This window comes from Tenrec ecaudatus, chromosome 5 (assembly GCF_050624435.1).
Source record: "Tenrec ecaudatus isolate mTenEca1 chromosome 5, mTenEca1.hap1, whole genome shotgun sequence".
Classification (NCBI taxonomy): domain Eukaryota; kingdom Metazoa; phylum Chordata; class Mammalia; order Afrosoricida; family Tenrecidae; genus Tenrec; species Tenrec ecaudatus.
The window spans coordinates 9,892,880-9,913,270 of NC_134534.1; the positions used below are offsets into that span (position 1 = coordinate 9,892,880).

At 47.6% G+C, this 20,391-nt stretch overlaps 1 protein-coding gene across 8 annotated transcripts in view; it reads left to right on the plus strand.

Annotated features, from left to right (window-relative positions):
* The window catches only part of ASAP1 (ArfGAP with SH3 domain, ankyrin repeat and PH domain 1), a 289,743-nt gene that overhangs the window by 210,949 nt on the left and 58,403 nt on the right, over positions 1 to 20,391 (plus strand). For all 8 annotated transcript variants that reach the window (XM_075549251.1, XM_075549253.1, XM_075549257.1 and 5 more), the window contains exons 6-11: positions 1,467 to 1,541; positions 2,501 to 2,550; positions 7,090 to 7,219; positions 8,290 to 8,375; positions 15,109 to 15,184; positions 16,649 to 16,735. In XM_075549251.1, the coding sequence (XP_075405366.1) occupies positions 1,467 to 1,541; positions 2,501 to 2,550; positions 7,090 to 7,219; positions 8,290 to 8,375; positions 15,109 to 15,184; positions 16,649 to 16,735 (504 nt within the window). The remainder of the gene's footprint in view (positions 1 to 1,466; positions 1,542 to 2,500; positions 2,551 to 7,089; positions 7,220 to 8,289; positions 8,376 to 15,108; positions 15,185 to 16,648; positions 16,736 to 20,391) is intronic.

The following is a 20,391-nucleotide window of genomic DNA, read 5'->3' on the forward strand; positions in this document are numbered from 1 at the left end:
CTTGATTTATGTGCATTCTAGTATTGAAGATTCCCCCACCCTCATAGAACGTGGCATCTCCCCCATGCTGCTTCTCTCGGGGTGGGGGGGCCTGGTGAAATCAGTGACCATGTTATCTTAGGGGAATCTCTGAATTGGAAACCAGGACAGAATTGGTTGTTACTGCCCCACCCCGTCGAGTGGCGTCTTCTGGGAAGCTTTTCTGGGTGTAGAATTAGTTGGTGGTCAGGAGGTATGATGACTCGTGAACAAGCTGTCAACAACAGGGCTTGGGGACAAGGTGAGAGCCCAAAAGGAAGGCTCTTCTGTTCCCTGCCCTGCTCTACACTCCCTCAATGCTGTCTTCTTCCTTAACTTCCTGTCGATGTGACAGTACACATCTATTCCAGCATGGGTGGCGGTCAGAAGGTAATGTTCTTCATTCATTGACTGATGCATCTTCGTAGCAGTCATTAAGGTCACGTACTTACACATCATAGATCCTGTGCAGAGGGCCACCCACGCCCCTAAGTGTCAGTAGCCCTTCGTGTACCCCCTTCCCCTTGTACCATCATGTGTCAGGATCTCCCCACCTCAATGCCTCTGTGGGATACATAGTATCCCAAGGTGGCAGAGAGGGTGGCATCCTGGATGCCCTTCTCCCTAGACTCAGTGCTCTTGGGCTTTGTCCTCACTGCCTGCCGGGTCCCCAGCGTGGCACTTGGCCCAGAGTAGGGACTCGGCGACCCTTTGATGGAACAAAGGTTGATAGGATGCTTAGACTGACAACAAATACACTTACGCATGAGTGAGAGGACCTTAGACCCCTCCTTCTGTCTTCGGGATCTGCCCACTGCCTCCACGTAGGTTCCAAATTGCTGACGCTACTGCTCCCAAGGTCTTAGACATCACCCTAAAGGCAGACGATGTCATGCTCTCCCAGCCTCCAACGTGCTCTGCCCCCATTGCCCTCTGCCTCCTCATCCTGGTGGGCCTCCTCTCCTGCACCATCTTCCCATGGTGTGAGAGAGTGTATGGGAAGCCCCGGGACGAGCCCGAAGCAAGTGCTCCATCCGCATTGCTGCTGCCGCCGCTGCTGCCTACTGAGCTGCTCCACCCCTTGGGGACCACATCTGTAACAGCAGAGGACCTCTCTGACCGCCGACATTAGCACATTCGAGGCTGTGTTTTGGCTCTTGTGTCTATACATCTGGAGGGCTGCTTGGCTGACCCTCCACCATGACAATTCCCGTTTCTATCCATTGGTCTTTCCTGATGAATGGTCCAAAATAAGAGCCGAATCTCACCTGCCTCACTTGTGCGGAGAGTGAAGGTTGTGTTCTTACACGGATGGATGTGTCTTCCATGGTATACACTGCCAACACCACAGTGTGAAGGCAAGGATCCCTCTGCCTGTGGATCGCAGTAGTCCGCGTTCTCCATGCAGTTGCTTGTTAACTGCCTCACATCTTGTCTTTGCTTTTCAGCTCCAGGGTCTGAGTCACAATGTGATCTTCACCTTGGATTCCTTGTTAAAAGGAGACTTAAAAGGAGTCAAAGGGGTAAGTGTTCAGAAACTTGGTTTTCATTTAAACTTGAAAGAATTGATTCTTTTCCTTTCAAGCCCATAGTAGTGCTTGAAATCCAAAGGCACTCAACGCTCTTGACATTAAAGAAAGGTTCTTGGAAACGGGTCATTCAGCAGATGAGCCGGTTCTTGTGTGCTGTCAGAGGACCCAGATGAAACTTGGGGCCACAAGATTGCTGTGGGGCTGGGGCCAGGGAAAAGCTGAAGCCTGCCTGGGCTCCATGCCTGGGGACCCTCGATACCATGAACAGACCCCTTAGATCAGCGGTTCTCAATCTGTGGGTTGAGACCCCTTTGGGGATGAAGACCCTTTCATAGGGGTTGCCTGACTCATAACAGTAGCAAAATGACAGTGATGACGTAGCAACAAAAATAATTGTATGGTTGGGGTCACCACACGAACTGTATGAAAAATCGCAGCATGAGGCAGGTAGAGAACCACTGTCTTCAGAGCTTTATGACCGGCTTCAGGACAGGCCGCGACGAAGTGGTCACGGAAGCGTTTTGGTTAGTGTCCCAGCCATCGCCCTCTCCCCAGGTTCAGTGGCCCCCTGGTCAACCCCAGTCTGAAAAGACTGTAAATTGGGAGATATTCTGAGGAGAGTGATGGAATCTCAGCCCCATAACCAGCGTCCTCATTGGGGCGGGCACACCCAGAACACGGTGGGTGAGCAGCTGCCCACCTGGCACAGCCTGGGACATGTGTGTAAGAAGAAACAAACATTTTGTGGAAGATAGGAGTTTGAAAGCAAATGGAATTCATTTCAAAACCTTGAAGCCCATTGATTATCGGATTCGTAGTTCAGTTTCAGGGGTGCACTGGGAGTCCTGAAAAGTAATCCTTGTGGATGGATAATGGGGAGCTACAGTATTTCACCATTATTCCATGACCTTAAGCCAAGGTGAATGCAGTTTCTCTCTTTCTTTTCTAAGGACCTCAAGAAGCCATTTGACAAAGCATGGAAGGATTATGAGACAAAGTTGTAAGTGTGTTTGCTTTGGCTTTTACTGCTATCACAGTGAAGATTTAGCTCTTGTACAGCCCTCACTGTCTTCCTTCCCTCATGCCCCAAATGGTCGCCACAACCCTGTCAGGCACCTTTTCTTTCTTTCTTTTTTAATCGTTTTATTAGGGGCTCATAGAACTCTTATCACAATCCATATATACATTATTGTGTAAAGCACATTTGTACATTCATTGCCCTCATCATTCTCAAAACATTTGTTCCCCACCTAAGCCACTGGCATCAGCTCCTCACCTTTTCCCCTCCCTCCCCGCTTCCCCCTCCCTCACGAACCCTTGATAACTTATAAATTATTATTTTGTCATATCTAGCCCTGTCCGACGCCTGCCCTAACCCACCCCTCCATTGTCCGTTTACCAGGAAGGAGGCCACATGCAGATCCCTGTAATCGGTTCCCCTTTTCCAACCCACGCTCCCAGTATCACCACTTACACCACTGGTCCTGAAGGGATCATCCGCCCTGGATTTGCTATGTTTCCAGTTCCTATCTGTACCAGTGTACATCCTCTGGTCAAGCCTGACTTGCAAGGTAGAATTGGGATCATGATGGTGGGGGAGGAGGAAGCATTTAGAAACTAGAGGAAAGTTGTATGTATCCTCCTTGCTACATCGCACCCTGACTGGCTCGTCTCCTCTCTGAGACCTTTCTGTAAGGGGATGTCCAGTGGCCTACAGATGGACTTTGGGTCTCAACTCTGCACTCCCCTCCTCATTCACTATAGTTAGATTTTTTGTTCTGATGATGCCTGATATCTGATCCCTTCGACACCTCGTGATCGCACAGGCTGGTGTGCTTCTTCCAGGTGTGTTTTGTTGCTTCAGAGCTAGATGGCCACTTGTTTACCTACAAGCCTTTAAGACCCCTGTGGGGTGCCTTTTCATGAGTGTATAAATACACCTGCACCTCACTAGGTGACTGCCTCAGGAACAGATATTTCACAGCTTCCAATATGTGGTCTTCAAACCTACTGGGTTGCAGCTCAGAGTAACCCTGTGCAGCAGTGCTTCCCAAAGTGGACGGCATGCCCCGAGGATTGGACGCTGGAATGGTGCAGAGAGACTGGAAAAGCAGAGACCTCCACTTTCTCCTGGATGGTGGGCTATATATAGCATGGACAGTTTTAATTGCCAGGGATCACTGAGTAATTTTTTCCCCCCTGAAAGGGAGGTGGTAGGCCAAGTAAGTTTGGGAACCTATGCTATATAGAGTTTTCAGAACTAGAAACATTTGTGAGAGTTGACAGTGTGGTCTTTCACAGAATAACAGCTGGTGAGTTTGAACTGCCAACCTTGTGGTTAGCAACCTTCCGCACCACACCACCAAGGCTCCTCAGTAAATAGTCGGTTATACTGGAGGGGGGGAAAAAGTACCTGACTGGTTTGCACATGCACCACACACAGCTAGCTAACCAACACCACAGTGCGAATGAGGAGGGCCATGGCAGTTGAGGTTATTGGTTGGGTTGGCTGGACCACAAATGGCATCAGTGGTTTAGAAGTTAGGCAATGATTGTTTGGCAGTTGCGCATTTGTAGTAGTCGTCCATGTTGTGATTTGATGTGGTCATCCTCCATTTTCACATGATTCCCATTTCCATGTAGCAGCCCAGTCTTTGGAATCCCTAACCATATGATTAAGTGTGGAATGCATATTTATCATCAGCCAGAATGATGTGTTGGGATTTGTTCTTGTTGCTGCTTTTTCTTAACTGATTAATCACCGTGTTCCTTCACTTATTTAATTTTATGTGAATCTCTCATTAATTTCATCTGTGACAGATGTTAAACACCTGCCAGTAATAGGTGTTTAGAAAGGCATTATATGTGTCATGGTAATGCTGTCTATGAACAGCATGTCGTCACGGTTGTATGTTTGTCCCATGACAGTAGCTGTGGGGTCTGTTCTCTCCCAGACACCCCCTGCTCCCCGCAGGACTGCCCCTTCTCTCTCTTTGTTGTAGATCTTGATTTCCTCTTTCCGGATTTAGTTTTGTCCTGTGGTGGAACATTTTCCTCAGTAGCTTTCAGGGAACAGCTGTGTTAAAAAAAAAAAAAAATCAGGTTTTATTGTTGTTAGCTGCCATGGAGTTGATTTCCTGCTTGGCCTCCCTGTGCACAAAAGAAGGAAACGCTGCCTGATCCTGCACCATCCTCCGAGGTTTTGTTTGAGGCCCTTGTTGTAGCCAAGGGTCTTAGAATGTCCAAAATGGCTACATTCCACCGCCCCAGGAGAGGAGAGGCAAAGTAGAAACTACTGGGCTTTCTAATAATTTCTTGAAAATGTGGAAGGAATTGCTTCATGGTTTCTAAGGCTCAGTGCTAATGAGCACTCTTGTTTCTGTATCTTTGTGACTTGTTTGTTTGTTTCTTAGTTGTAGCAAGAAGCCATTAGTTTCCCCACAGGCTCTATGATGTTTCTTGATGTGCTGTGGGGTCAGTATTCCCCTTCAAGTTGCAGTTTCTAGGCTTGGGAAGTTTTCCTCTAATTCCTCCCTCGTTTCCTTTTGTTTTCATCTCCCTGGAACTGCTCATTGTATTATGTTGGCCTTCTACATGGTTACAATCTTTCCATTTCTGACCCGTGTTCTTGGTCTTGGAGACATTGTGGGTTATGTCTTTGGTGTCTTTTTCCTCGCTGCAGTGAACTGTTGATTTGCTGGTCACACTCTGCATGTCTCCATCAGGTTTGTGTATTGGTTTTTGTTGTTTGTGCTCTCCACCATTTCTGTGGTTTCTTACTCTTATTTGAAGGATGCAGTATTTTATTTCATAAAAATGTACTATGCCCCCTTACTACTTCGCCCCTGCTTCTGAGCTGCCCTGTCCCTCAGCCCTGCCCGGGGACTGCGTGCAGAGGTGTTCTGGAAGCTACTAGGCAAGAGAGAGAAGTGGGTAGGGAGTCCCAGAGTGCTGCTTTCTCAGTCTCCTCCCCTCCAGCCCTCTGCTGGCAAATAGTTCTTAAATCTCCTCGTCCCTGTTTGTCTCCTGGCGGCCTCACCGCTGGCCGTTATCCCTGCCTGATGCCTGTGCAGCCCTTCTGCTGGGATTGCTGTGGGTGCAGAAGGGCAGCACAGGTAGTGAAGCCCCGTGTCAAGCCCCAGCCGTCTCGTGCTTGGAGCGGTCCCTGCCTCCAGCACTTCTTCTCAAGCCGCTGTCCTTCCCTCCCACAGTGCAGGAGCTCTGCTCTGAGGGTGTTCTTTTTTCCTTCCTGGCTACCCCCTGCCTGCCATGCTGCCTCTTGGCCTACCAAAGCGCCATGGTTAAAGACCTGCTGAGCTGTAGCACTAGGGGATGAGAGTGAACCCCAACCGCATTTGTCATCGAATTTCCATTGCGCTGAGGGGCTGATTTTCCACGGTGCTTATGTGAAGACAAGGATGCCGTCTGTCTCTGGGGTTTAGTTCCCCACCACCACCACTTAAACGAAGACTCGGAGGCTAGATCAATTCGTTCTTGCAGTCACATCTAGAAATTACAGGGTGCTTTTGAAATTAGAAGCCTGTTTTCAAGTTAAATGGACTCTCGGAATGAGGGCTGTGATTATTGATGCTATTACCACAGAGTATCAATGAGCCTGGCCAAGTCATAGCCTCAGGTGCTGTGTGTTTCATGTGGGCTGGCCTTTTTACTTCCCCCTTCCCTCGTGGCCCTCCCCCGGCTGAGAGGCCTTCCCATGGGAGCCCCACTGATGCCCGGAGATCTCTTTCAGTCCTTGTTTTGTACAGCTCACTGACACTCGATTGAAGGATGAAGATGTACTCCTGAGATTGCCGTCAACCCTGTGGCAGTGGGTAGTGTGGGATTGAGTATTGAGTATTGGAAATCACCTATAACCAGGTTCTATGCTATGTATACCAACAAAGACCCACTTTTGCCGTAATGGTCTTGAAATAATTCTGAGTCTCAAAATCAATACTCAAGGAATGTCTCAGATCCCTAACTTCTTAATGCTCCTTAATCACAGAGTGCTGTACCCAGGAACAGGTCAATTAGCCGATTGTTTACGTGCCATCCAAAATGCTGGGGGATTTATATGAATCCATTGAAGTGTAAGATCAAAGTTAAAATGTCAAGACGTTCCCTAAATGAAAACCCATGAAATGGGTTCCCTTTTGAACATAGATTTTGGCTTCTGAATAGTGCTGCCTAGTGCCCTTGTCTCATACCTGTAGTCATTAGGAAATCCATCGAGGGAGACCCTGTCGGGGTAATCCATTAGCACATCCAGTTGCTAACGGAAAGGTTGGTGGGTCACGCCTACCCAGATTCAGCCCAAAAGAAAGGCCTAGTGTTGCCCGTCTAAAGAATCAGGCCCTGAACATCCTGTGGAGCCTCGTTCTCTCTCCAGACACGCAAGGGGTCACCTGAAGGGGAGTTGGTGCCGCAGCAGCCAATGGGTCATTTGTCCCTTCAGTCTGGTTGGGACAGACGTGAGTGTGCGTGGCCGTGCGTGCCGTGCGTATTGTGCTCTGACTGGCGCCTTCTTCCTTGGTTGCAGCACGAAAATCGAGAAGGAGAAGAGGGAGCATGCGAAGCAGCACGGCATGATCCGCACCGAAATCACGGGCGCAGAGATAGCCGAGGAGATGGAGAAGGAGCGCCGCCTCTTCCAGCTGCAGATGTGCGAGGTAAGAGCCGGCGCCCCGGGGCTTAGCGCCTGTCTTCTGGGCCTTCATTCATGCCTACAAGCCTGCTTGAGGGGTGGGGGGGGGGCGGTTTCTTGAAGCTTCTAATCTCCTACTTCTCTCCAAGCTTTTTGGGATCCACCATTTCACTTTGGTCTCATATCTAGAGCCTTGGTCCCGTGGGGCTCTTTAAGCCCAAACAGGATTTTTTGGTGAGAACCTTGATGGGTTCGGGGGGTGGGGTGAGGTTTTGGGAGGGAGCGATGGAGCGTAACCTTGGTGGCTATTAGTTTTACTGGTATAAGTTCAGGGCATGGGTTTTTTGGTCTTGTTTTTAACTAAGTGTCCGGTTTGAATGAAAGCTCGAATAGTCGTTGGGAAAGTGAACCCGTGGCTTTCATAGGAAAATGTGATGGAAGGCATGGGAGTTTAAACCAAACAGGTGGTCGGGCCTCAGCTCTCCGTGACCCGAAGGCTCATTTGTTCTGGTGCTGAGACTGAGAAAGGGTGGCACAAGGTTACTTAATGTTACCTGCTTGTGAACCCCTTCACACTGTCAAACAAGGTATCACGAGGTCAAGAAGTCTGCAGAAAAGGTTTCATTGGCCCCGCCCACTGATGAAGGGCTGTTTGTTTGTGTTCTCCATCTTTCATTGCCAATAAGCAAAAATTCCCTAAAGATGTTTCAAAGAGCTCCAGAAGTTGTCACTGCTCGATGATAAAGGGAATGTAGTGTTCCTAGAGCATTTCACATGTGAGCTTTGAAGCGTGAGAGCCCTGCACAGCCGAGGCAAATCGCTAACTGCAGAATGTGTTGCTGTGCTTCCCTTCTGCCTGTCTAGTAAGCTAACCTTACAGATTCCGATGCTGCTTAGTTCTCTTAACACATCGGCTTGTCTTGGGCGACTTTCTGCCCTGCTAAGCCTACCTGCCTTAAGTCCGCTCACAGTGTCCAGGGGCTGTCCAGGCACACTCGCTCGTGCAAATTAACGGTCAGGGTTCTGCCTCCCAAACCCGTGGCAGAAGAACCCTGTGTTCAATGAGCAATGGAATGTCCTTTTTTACTTCCACAGTATCTCATTAAAGTCAATGAAATCAAGACCAAAAAGGGTGTGGATCTGCTGCAGAACCTAATCAAGTATTACCATGCACAGTGCAAGTAAGTAGAATGCCTTGACTACCTTACCCCACGACCCTTCCCTCAATTGCTCTTCATCCTCTTCCTCCTGTTCTCCACTTGGTTTCTCTCTAGAGAGTCTGTGACCCATCAACACAGGTATAAACAGGACTATCTTCCATCTTCAGTGTGTGGTGCTAATCAGGAACTCCCACTATGCCTACGCCTTGAGAATGGTGTCTCACAACTACGACTTGGCTGCCACAGCCTCTGAGCCCTTTGTACAGGTGCATGAGTCTGTCACTAAGGGACCTTCCTGGTGCTCCCCTCTCCTCCCTCACACATGTGTAATTGGATCACTTATTCCCGTGTGGAGTTGGTTTTTCCTCAGCTAATTGAAACTGAACACTTCAGGCCCTAATAACATCTTACATTGATACTTGGCTTGCTGTGCAGTTGGAGTCAGATTTAGAGACTTGGTTCCAGGTGGCACCATTGTGGTTTGCTGCCGGTTTCTGCGGCGTTCTGGTCGTTACCCACTTCTTAGTGTAGACCAGCAGGCTCAGCGTCATCAGTCATTAAAGCAGGGCACAGGGAGATACTGCTTAGCTCACATTAGGATTGCTGTAATTTTTTTTTTAATGTTTGCAGCATTTATTTATTAATTTCATAAAATTCATTATCTTTTTTTTAACAATTTATTAGGGGCTCATACAACTCTTATCACAGTTCATACATATACATACATCAATTGTATAAAGCACATCTGTACAGTCTTTGCCCTAATCATTTTTTTTCTCCTCTTTTCTTTTTTCACATTTTATTAGGGACTCATACAACTCTTATCACAATCCATACATATACATACATCAATTGTATAAAGCACATCCATACATTCCCTGCCCCAATCATTCTCAAGGCATTTGCTCTCCACTTAAGCCCTCTGCATCAGGTCCTCTTTTTTTCCCCCTCCCTCCCCGCTCCCCCCTCCCTCATGTGCCCTTGGTAATTTATACCTCGTTATTTTGTCATATCTTGCCCTATCTGGAGTCTCCCTTCCCCCCCTTCCCTGCTGTCCCTCTCCCAGGGAGGAGGTCACATGTGGATCCTTGTAATCAGTTCCCCCTTTCCAACCCACTCACCCTCCACTCTCCCAGCATCACCCCTCACACCCCTGGTCCTGAAGGTATCATCCACCCTGGATTCCCTGTGCCTCCAGCCCTCATATGTACCAGTGTACAGCCTCTGCCCTATCCAGGCCTGCAAGGTAGAATTCGGATCATGGTAGTTGGGGGGAGGAAGCATCCAGGATCTGGGGGAAAGCTCTGTCCTTCATCGGTACTACATCGCACCCTGACTGACCCATCTCCTCTCCTAAACCCCTCTATGAGGGGATCTCCAGTGGCCGACACTTGGGCCATGGAAGAAGCACACCGACCAGGTATAAGGCATCATGCAAAAAGAAAAAAAAAAGATATATGTGTGTGTATGTATATATATGTGTGTGTGTATTATATATATATATACATATATATACATATATATATATATATATACCATATTAAATGAAGGGGGAAGTGCAGAGTGGAGACCCAAGGATTGCTGTAATTTAAAAAGACGAGATGTTACGTTTTGACAAGGATGTAGAGAAATTGGAACCCTTGGCCACAAGTGATAAATTGGTATGGTCACTTGGAAAACAGTTTGGGGGTTCTCCTCAAAAGGTCAAACAGAGTTATCATTTGACCTGACCTTTTCGCTCTGAGGCATAGACCCAGGAGCAGGGGCCCTCAAACTACAGCTCACGAGCCGCTTGCGGCCCGCTTAAGACATTTATCCGGCCCGCAGAGTGTTTTTGCCCCGTTTTTTTTAACTTCAAAGTAAGATGTGTACAATGTCCTAGGAATTTGTTCATAGTTTTTTTTTAAAAACTATAGTCCGGCCCTCCAACAGGTCTGAGGGACAGTGAATTGTCCCCCTGTTTAAAAATTTTGAGGACCCCTGCCCAGGAGAAATGAAAACGTGTCCACATTAAATCTTGTACATAATCTTCATCATAGATGCATTATTCATAACAACCCCAAAGTGGAAGCAACCTAAATGCCCATCTACTAGTAAATGGATAAACAAAGGGTGATGTATCCACAGAGTGGAATATTACTCAGCCGTATAAATAAAGTACTCCTCAAACTGTAACACCTAGCAACCAACCAGCAGTAGTGGTGTTTGGGGTGGGTGGGAGGGGATGACACAACTGTTCTCGAATGAGGTTGTGGTGATAGCTAAACACCATTGTGAGTACTACCAGAAACCACCAAATTGTACACTTTAAAATGATGAGTATTGGTTACTTGAATTTCATCTGTTTCTTTAAAAAGCCAGACAACAGCATGGACCCAGTAAAGATCCAGGACCTCATAGAACTGACAGCTAGAAGGTGATGGAGCCAAGTATTGAACTCTGATCTCTTTAACTCCAGAGTTCATGCTCTTTAAAATATGTGAGGTTTGATTTGGTAAGCCTGGGTTTAGACCTGGACATGTCTGCTTTGAAGAATTTTCATGTGTGAGCACAATACGCCACACTCTGCCAGCTCTCTGACCTGAATTGCCAAGATATATTTGCAGTCAGTAACTTAGACCAACCCCTGGGTGCTCTGGTGTCTTGGACACCAGAATGCATGGGATGTGGCATATACCCAAGAGGAAATGATTCCACATTGCCCAGTATCCTAGAATCAATAGCTAATTTAGTCAAAGCCTGGACCTTGCCAATCAGACTTTCAGATGAGGTTGATGGTTGATTTGTTGATGGGTCATGCTATTAACTTATTTATCTTTTAAATTTGCTTTATAGTTTGGGAAATAATCTCCATGGTCCTCTAGGGCATTCTAACTTCTTTTGAAAATGATAGTCTGCTCTGAGCCTTCCAGCTTTGGGCCAAATAACTCCTCTTTCTAAGCCAAGCCAAGCAAAATATGTGATGGGGGATTCGGGAGACGCCCTGGTCTATCTGTCTTAAATTGAAAACAGAGCGAACCGTTCTGTTTCCCTTCCTGTGACCACTGGGGCAGAAGAGAGTGGGTGTCAGGAAGAAGTGGAAGACTGTCTGCACAGCCCGTCTCCGGCTGCCTGGGCACCCCACTCAGGCGAGTGAGGATTCTGGGTCAAGCTGAGGAGGTCGTGTTGCCTTTTGGCGTGGTGATCTCGTTAGAGACGCAGAGCTTGAACCTCGTTGCTGTGGCTATGCTGCAGCTCATCTCGACAGAGGTGGAGGCTCCAATGTCTCCCCGTTTTCCTCGGGTCCTGTGTCGTTCCAATGTGGTAATTACACCCTTGCAAGTTGTGTATCCGAAAGTGAAGCCGCTCCTGTGGTCACCGGGGTCTGCAGGATTTAGAGTCTGGTCCTCAGGTACTAAAGCCTCCCCATTGCCTGGATCGTAAGGATGTTTCCCCAGTGCTCCCAAGAACACCCGAAGGGACCTGGACCATATTTCTCACAAATAACATGCACATGTGATTCACATGCCAACCCATGCAACACCAGACACTATATAGCATGCTTACTAACATAGTACATGGGCCCTGTGGGGGTGGGGTGCAGGATTGGCCATAAACCATAGAACATGCATATTAATTACATAAGAATACAGTGTATGTGTGAGGACACTGGGGCAGGAAATTAATAGATTAAGTAGTCGAGCCAGGATCATCTTGACTTTTTAATCACTTATGTGCGCCAGAGAGCAAATTGATACCCCAAACTTAAACCCACCTTCCAGCCCTGCCACTTATTAGCTAGGTGGCCGTTGCTCAATGCACCCCTCTGGGGCTTCACTTTGCTCTTCATTTGTCAGCATTTATCAGCATCATAGCATACTTGTTGGATTGAATGGACCTTTCAAAAAGATAGCCCATGAATTGTGCCCAGCCATGCGTTGCATGCTAGCTCCTGTCGTCGTCCTTACGTGACCATCATCGCCACGTTCAGAAATCTCATTGCATTCAGTAGTCACAGAGAAAGGGGAGTGGCCAGGGCGCACAGGGGCTGTCAGAGAGGAGGCTGGAGAACTGGCATGTCCACGTTAAGGAGCTGTCAGTCATCTCTGGCATTTGTTCTCCCCGTTCCTGCTTCTTCAAACTCTGACATACAGTGTTTAACTTTCCTGTCGTCTCAAATGACAAACTCCTTTTCCCTATTAAAGTATACCTTGTGTTTATGACATTGCTTAATTACACCATTCAATTCCTAGGTTGTTAATTCTTTCTCTAGAGCAAGGCTTCCCATTAGGATTTTCTGCAATATTGGTTGCCGATGCACATTCGTTGCTGCTCAGTAAGGTCGCTGCCAGCCACCTGCAGCTACTGCTGACCACTTGAAGTGTGTGACTAGGGAGACATTGGAAACTGGACTGCTTTGTTCATGTAAATAGCTGCGTACAACTCGTTCCTGCCATCTTAGAACGCCCAGACCTACAGCCAGTGCCATTGGAACTCACTTCCTGAGGTAGCTGAATCTCTCTTTAAAAAGTGTGATTAAGCTCCTTTACGTTGAAAGTCGTCATGAACCAAAATATGTGCCGAGAATGTGTGGCCCTCTGGGAAGGAAGAAGCTTCTGCGGCGGACCCATCTCCCTGGAGCACACTGGAGCCCCTGAGAATTTCACAAGTGTTACCTGTGTGATGAGCCTCATTGGACACAGGGCTCAGCTGAGACTGAGAGAAGTTGTGGGACTGGCCTAGGTGACCTCACTGAAAGTGCTGATTCTAGGCCACTGCCATCTGACCCCCAAGCCCTGACAGCTTAGAAAAAGTCCTGACAGCATTCCGCTGATGCAAGGCACGCCCGCTCCCTTCCAAACCTTTCTCTGCACGTGATTGAAAGTACAGGGTCTGGAGCCACAGGTGGTTTGTCTGAGGTTAACTTGGCTGCTGTACTCCTACCCCATTGGCAGCCCGTTTGTGCAAGATGCCAGGTCAGATCACACTTGTGAACAACCTGCTCTCTAAGGAACATTGCTGGCCACTCCAGGGCTGCTGCTGAGGCCTGGGCACAGGCAAGTGATGACCAAGCATTCCTGCTCCCTGGCTGGTGGGCCTGAGAAGAGCTGCTGGGGAGGTAGCACTGAGTCCAGTCTATCAGACGGTCACGGGGGCGAAAGCTTCCAGCTGAGGGAAGAGCGCTTGCAAAGGCTGGTGGCATGGCGAGAAAGGAGGCGCATACCTACAGCACAGAGTTTGGAGGGAACGTGACAAAGCAACTGGGAAGGTTGCGAGCAGCTTGAACACGCAGGTTCTTTTTGGCACTGAGCCCGAGGAGTTCGACTTCATCCTTATCAGTTGTGATGAAAGCCTACTAGGAGATCATGCCTTACACGCCGTTTCCTAGTTAAATGAAGATTTGCCCCGACGCCCTCTTTCCTCCAACTTCCTGTTGCTAAAGATTCTGCAGGTTCCAATAACTGAAAGGGTGAGCCTCGCCCAGTGGCAAGCTCTCCGGTACCCAGGCCCCGTGGGCTGTGTTGTTGCCAGTGGGTGAACATAAGCTTGAAAAAGTGGGGCTTTCATAGCGTGCCCTAAAGGTTCGCAGATCGCAGCGTTCAGAGGCATTCACCAGGCACCACAGGGCAAGGCCTGTGTTGTGGAGATGGCCGAGTCCTGTCAGTGAGGAGCTGGGCCTGGAGTGAGGGCGTTTCCTGGAGAGATGGTGTGCTGTGAGGACCTGGGTCGAGCAGCGGTTGGAATAGCAGAGTTCTCAATGCCAGCTTACCCAGAGGGCACTGTGTTTTTCTAGACCGACTGTCCCAGATGGGGCTCCTGAGAGCAGGAGCTCAGCCTGAGGCAGATCACTCCAAGCATGAGCAGACCTGGATTGAAGTAGTCTTACCCCTCAGGGTGGTTGTGAGAGTGAAATGGGGTGACCATATGGAGGATGGAGCACAGAGCTTGGCTTGAATGGTTGGGTGGATGGACGTTCCACAGAGCTGTTGTTGTTCAGGGTGAAATACTGCCACTGTGGTGAAATTGAGCTTTCCAAATCCTGGTTTTAAATCCGTGTTTCAGGTTGTGTTGTTGGCAAATGGGACCATATTCAGCTTCATGCCAGCCCACTAATGTGCGCCCCACCCCCTTGAGTTCACATGTGATATTACTAGGGTAATTGTTCTGTGTGTAGATGGACACACACATTCTAACCTGGCTGGGTTGAGACAGTAGCCATAATCTAAAGTATCTGGTATTGGAAGGTGCCCTGTTGGCGCAGTGGGTTAAGTGGTGGACTGCTAATGCCAAGGTCGGCGCTCCGAATCCACCAGCACCTCTGTCATGGAAAGGTGCGGCTATCTGGTCCCATAAAGTATTTAGCATCTCAGAACTGTCTTTCTAAGGAGCATGTCCACCACGTGACTTGGAATCAATTCATGGTGGGTGGAGTGTGTTACTTGTGAAGTTAATCTTTACAGCAGTGACTTAGACAACAATTGTGAGGATGCCACAGGCCAAGATACTGTTTTCCTCAGTCACACACAAGGCCGCCCTGAGTTGGCGCAGAACTGACAGCAACCACAAGGTGGCGCCCACTAGCTCTTGGCAAATGGCACCTAGAACGTCTTTGTTGGGACTTCTTTATGAGATAGTGAAGTTAGTTTTGGAACTGTGTACACAGAGGGGACACAGAAAGATTGCTTCAGATTTTGTTAGCTAATATGATTCTGGGTTTTGTTGTTTGGTGTATACACGCACACAATGGTAATTATCCTCTTGTTTTTCATTCTAGTTTCTTCCAGGATGGTTTGAAAACAGCTGATAAATTGAAGCAGTACATTGAAAAACTGGCTGCTGATTTATATAATGTAAGTTTTCCATCAACTACATACCTTTTAGCCTGCTTTCACAGATAAATACACTTCATTACTAAAAGAATATTAAAGATGTACATTTTTGCAATGAAATAAACCTTCCAAGAAGCCATCAATGTCCAATATCCTGTAGCCGCCTTTGGCTCAGGGCAGGACAGACAGACACAGTCCTGGCTCTGGGTATTTGTCTGTTCAGGGTGCAAGCATGTCCCATGTAAGTGCTCTGAAAGCAACTCCACAAAGGATTGGATCCTGAGGGTGAAGATTAAGTGCGTCACTCGAGTGAGAGGTTATGGTTTGGGGGGTAGTGGGGAGGCTTTTTTTATACACGGGGCTTGTAAAAGTTCATGGAAAAATTACATTATCTTTTAATTCCATTTTTTTTTACAATAAGCTTTTTGAAACGTTTTTCTTTTTCTCGTTTCTTCTTCTTTTTCCCTACCATGCAGGTTTCACAGCTCAGTAGTAGGAAAACCAAGTGTGAACTTAGGGGGAGCAGGGGAGATGTATATGGAGAACTGATAGCTGTTTCCCATGCACCACGTGGCACTGAACAATAAGTGTGCACTGTGACTGTAACAGGAGACTTTAATAGTGTTGCAGTTACCTAATGTTACCACTAACAGTAATGCTGATACCTATAGCATTTTCATTTTTAATGTAACAGCATAGTTGAGAGTATGTTCTAAGTGGTTCTAAAAGTGGCACCAGCTCCTTGTCTTCCTGGAGTGCTGTGTAAACGTTCATGGATGCATTAGCATGCTAGAGTCCTCTCTCTCTCTCTCTCTCTTTTATTGTCAGTTGAGTGGAGGCTGACCGAGCAAACCAGTTCTCCATTCACTAACTCATACACATCTCACTCACACCATTGATGGCATTGCCTACCACACATCGTCACCCTTCCCACCCTTCCCTCGGGTCCACCCTCCTGTGCTCTCTCCTAACGCGTCTGGACTTTGTCCCTGAGCAAGTGCTGTGCCCCTGTTCCCAAGTGGTGAAGGATTTCAAGTGTGTGCCCATCCCCTGCCCCTCCAGATCTCCCCATTGCCTGCCCGCAAACTAAGCCACGCGACTGAGTTCAGTAACAGGCCTGAGGGTGGTTAAGGGCTGTAGTCTCAGGGTTTCTACCAGATCGATCTTAAGGATTCGCTTCTGCCTTTGTCATCGCCTCATGGTCTTCACACTGCCACCCTTTAAAAGCCTGGAAGCAAGTGATCATTGACTTCCTCGCCTTGTTTAGAACAGAAATTCCAAGTGGGTTTCCTAGCCCAGATGTGATATCGTAAAGCCTACTGGGATTTCACAGCTTACTGGTACTTTGATGAGGACATTGTGTCTCATATAGGGGGGAGGTCTTTTGTAAGAACATCCGCTACAGAACTGACTTGCTGTTGAATTCATCACTGCTCATAGAATTGTGAAAGATAAGTAATAGTTTTTTTCCTCTCTCTCTCACAGATCAAACAGACCCAGGATGAGGAAAAGAAACAGCTCACTGCACTCCGAGACTTAATAAAATCCTCTCTCCAACTGGATCAGAAAGAAGTAGGTGATCTTTGGGTTTCCGCCGGGGCTGCCCTGTGTGTTGCTGGCTTCCTGTGAGGATGGCCGTAGGGTGAGGAAGAAACACAATGTGAATGTGGCCAGGGCAGAACCTGTGAGCCTCTGCCGTAGGCATTAGCCCAGCTCCCCACCTGCCTTCCTGACTCTCGGCTCTCCTTCCCGGCTTCCACTGCATAAAGCACAAGCTCTGACGTGTGCCCATAGTTACCCTCTTTAGACTCATCCTTCCGGGGAAGCTAGAAAGGCCTCGTCGTTCTGCCAGGGAGATAGGGCACCTGTTGATGCAGACACCTCTTGAACTTGGAAAATAGAGGGAGATGGTCCCTGGACACGGAAGTGGAGTAAATAATGAACAGTAGATGTTAGAGTAGCGCAGTGTAGATCCTTACGGAAGAGTTCATGTGTGCAACTAGTAAGTGCTATGGGACGAGGGGAAGGTGGTGCAGTGCTTAAGCACGCGGCTGCGAATCCCGGGAGAAGGCTGTGACCGTCTGCTTCTGTCGATGACAGCCTTGAAGGCTGTATGGCACTTCTGTGGTGTGCACACCGAGTCAGACTCGTGTCCATGACTGTGGTGTTGTGAGCGCTCAGCACTGCCGTGTTGGTGGTGTGAAGCCGACCAGGCACAGGCACTTGCTAACGTGTTGAGGCAGCCCTACGAACCCCACATAGTGCCTACTGCAGTGCTGACGCCATAAGGCTTCTATTGAGAGGTGTTGCGAAGAGCAGACGGGTAAGAATGAGGGAGCAGGCATTTCTGGCCGAGAGAAGAGACTGAAGGGGATTCTGAGGGAAAGTAGCCTGGGGCCCGGCAGGGAGAAGTTTTCATGGTGAATTCAGACCCAGATGCCAACGGCCTAGGAGGTCACCCAAACCTAAGGGATACGTAATCAGTGAGCAATTGTTAAATGACAGAAAGTCACAAGTGTGCCTCTCCATATGACGAGAGCCATTACAGACGACATTTAAGCCATTTTTAGAATGCAGTCTTTAATAGTAACCACATAAAATAGAGTCTTAGGATTTTGTCTCGCGATGTCAAACTGAATCTTCTTTTACATCTTTCAGTGTCCTGAAAGGGTTTTATGAGCCTAAAACACTAAACCAGACCTCCTGTGGGGACTCCCACCATCTTGTTAACGCTACCTCAGAAGCACTCATGGCTGAGCAACTGTAGCCCAGCTGATATACATACACACTGGGTGTTCACACCGTGCGAGACTGTGGCCTTGACCGCTGGCTACTACCCCGCCCTGTGGAAGGGGGCATCCCTGGCCAAAGCCCTCCCCCACCATGTCCGAGTCAGAGCTGGAGCCTGCGCCTGTGTTCTGAGGCCTCAGGCTTTATTTAGAACAACTTCTGAGTGTCAGACCCATCAGACCACAGACTAAACTCAGATGTGCTATACTCTGGAAGGTGTGTACCACCAGCTTCCAAACCCCAGGAGAAGTGGCCACCTCCATGAATGAGCAATAAAACCACAAGCCCAGTTGGCCACACCTTCCTTCCAATGTGTCACTGAATGGGCTAGAACCTCCAACCCTCCAGAGAGCAGCTGAGCACACTAACCATTGCCATCACCCAGGGACTCCTGTACGAGCAGTCTCAGAGCTCACTGCCATTGGGTCAGGTTCCACTCACAATGGTCCTACGTGGCAGAGTGGAGCAGCCCCTGGGGGGTCGAAGGCTGTCAAGCTACAGGAGCCAAAAGCCTGATCCTTCTCCAGGTAAAGGCAGTTGAAGCATCCAGAAGGAGGGGTTAGGTGGTGGTTTTCTATCTTGGAAGAAAATTTTTAGGTTATATGCTCCTGCCTGGTATTCAATTATCCCCTACCTTTGTTTTGCCACATGAATTACATCCTCCCTCTACCTGCAAGCCGCCTTAAATCCCTCTTTGCTTTTCATCAGTGCGGAAGTGTTCGGCTCATGGGTGCTCCAAAGGTGGAGGTGTACAGAATGTGATTTAGTTTGATTCCACCCAAATTAATAAATGATGAGTTTTCATTAGCACCATTTCCGGAGTATCTTACAGTAAAATTGACTTTTCACAGCCTGCCTTGCCCTCTCGCCAGCTCAATTCCTGTCTTGCAGTGCAGTGGATCTCGAAGGAGGAGATAGTCAAGAAGAGCTTGCGAAAGATAGGAGAGGAGATGATCCATCAGAGTGCTGGCCACAGTGCTGCTCCTTAAGGAGAGTGGTGTAACGTAGGGAATGACAAATTAAAAGCACCAATAGCCCAAGTCGCCCACTTGCCGCACCAGTTCTGCCCGTGCTCCTCTGCTGGAAGCGCCGAGATTTGTCAGTGTAGATGGAAGCCTAGGCTCCTCGGCAGACTCATTTGTTTTCTCGTCAAAATCGAATTAGGTCTTTGTTGTCTTTGACAGAAGATGCATGACATTTCATTATCTTAATCTTTGTAACAGCCTATTTTACTGTGAGATACTCCAGAAACGGTGCCTAGCCTCCCCCAAAGAATTACTTGCTGCAAAGAAAGCTGTGTTTCGGGTAGAGAGTATGTTCCCCTCAATAGTAATATCCATAGATCTTATTTAGGATCTAGTAATCATTTCAGAATGCCAGCTTTGGCTCCGAGTAACCCATCCCAGTGCAGTTTGCCAGTTGCTTGAAAGCAGACTCTCTCACACAGTCTCTGTGAAGCTGCTTCATAAATATTTAGTGGATAAAACAAGATAAAGGGATTCTTGGCCCCTCCCCATCCCTTCCATTAGAAGTCAAAGCTTCTGTAACAGTGGTCTACTGTGAATGCCAGAACCATTCATAACTGTGTTAGACCCATGTGTCATTACTTGCCGTTTAAAAGGATCCGAGACATTACTCTTTCATAATACATTTTGTGTGTTAATAAGGTTTTCTAATAAGAAAGTGAGGCAATTTGTACTGCTAATAGAGAATAGAACACTGAAATTTAAAACTAATGGCAAGCTTTCACGGTATAGTTTTGTCTTTGGCTCACATGATGACATATTTTTGCCCGAGTGAGTGTCCCATTTGCATTTCCCCTTCGAGAAAACAGTTCAGTAACCATTTTGTGCTCTCAAAAGATTTATGGCCTGTTTCGTTTTTCTGTTGTGGGGTTTTTGTTTGTTTGTTTGTTTGTATGTTTTATTAGTTGCTAATAATTCTCCCGAGTCTACCTTCATAGAAAGGAAATCCTCTTTTTATTTTTCTGGTGTCTTCCGCCCGCCCACAAGAAAGCTGAATGGTTGTCATGTCTCCAATAATACTGTCTCAGGCCAGAAACCTCAATGTGGTAAATTGAGAAAGCTTGATGTTAGACTTGTGAAACCTGACTTTTTTCCTGCTCATTTAATGGAATGCATTTGTAAAGTCAAAGCCGAATGTTCAGCCACTGTAATCATCTCAGGAAGTGTCTGTTATAAAGCACCTTCCAAACCTTATTTTGCCTAGTGATAATACAAGCACATGTAAGGAATGCCTAATAGTAATTTTATAGAATATGTTTTAATGTTACCTGCTTCTGAATCCTTTTATTTAAAAAAATCCTTCATTTTTAACACTTAGGCTATGTGTTATTGATGAGCAAGCAAGTAGGTGAGGCCGACCTTGGAGTCTCGTGATTGTGTGAGGAAGCTTTGTTCAACAGAGAGGGTTCTAAG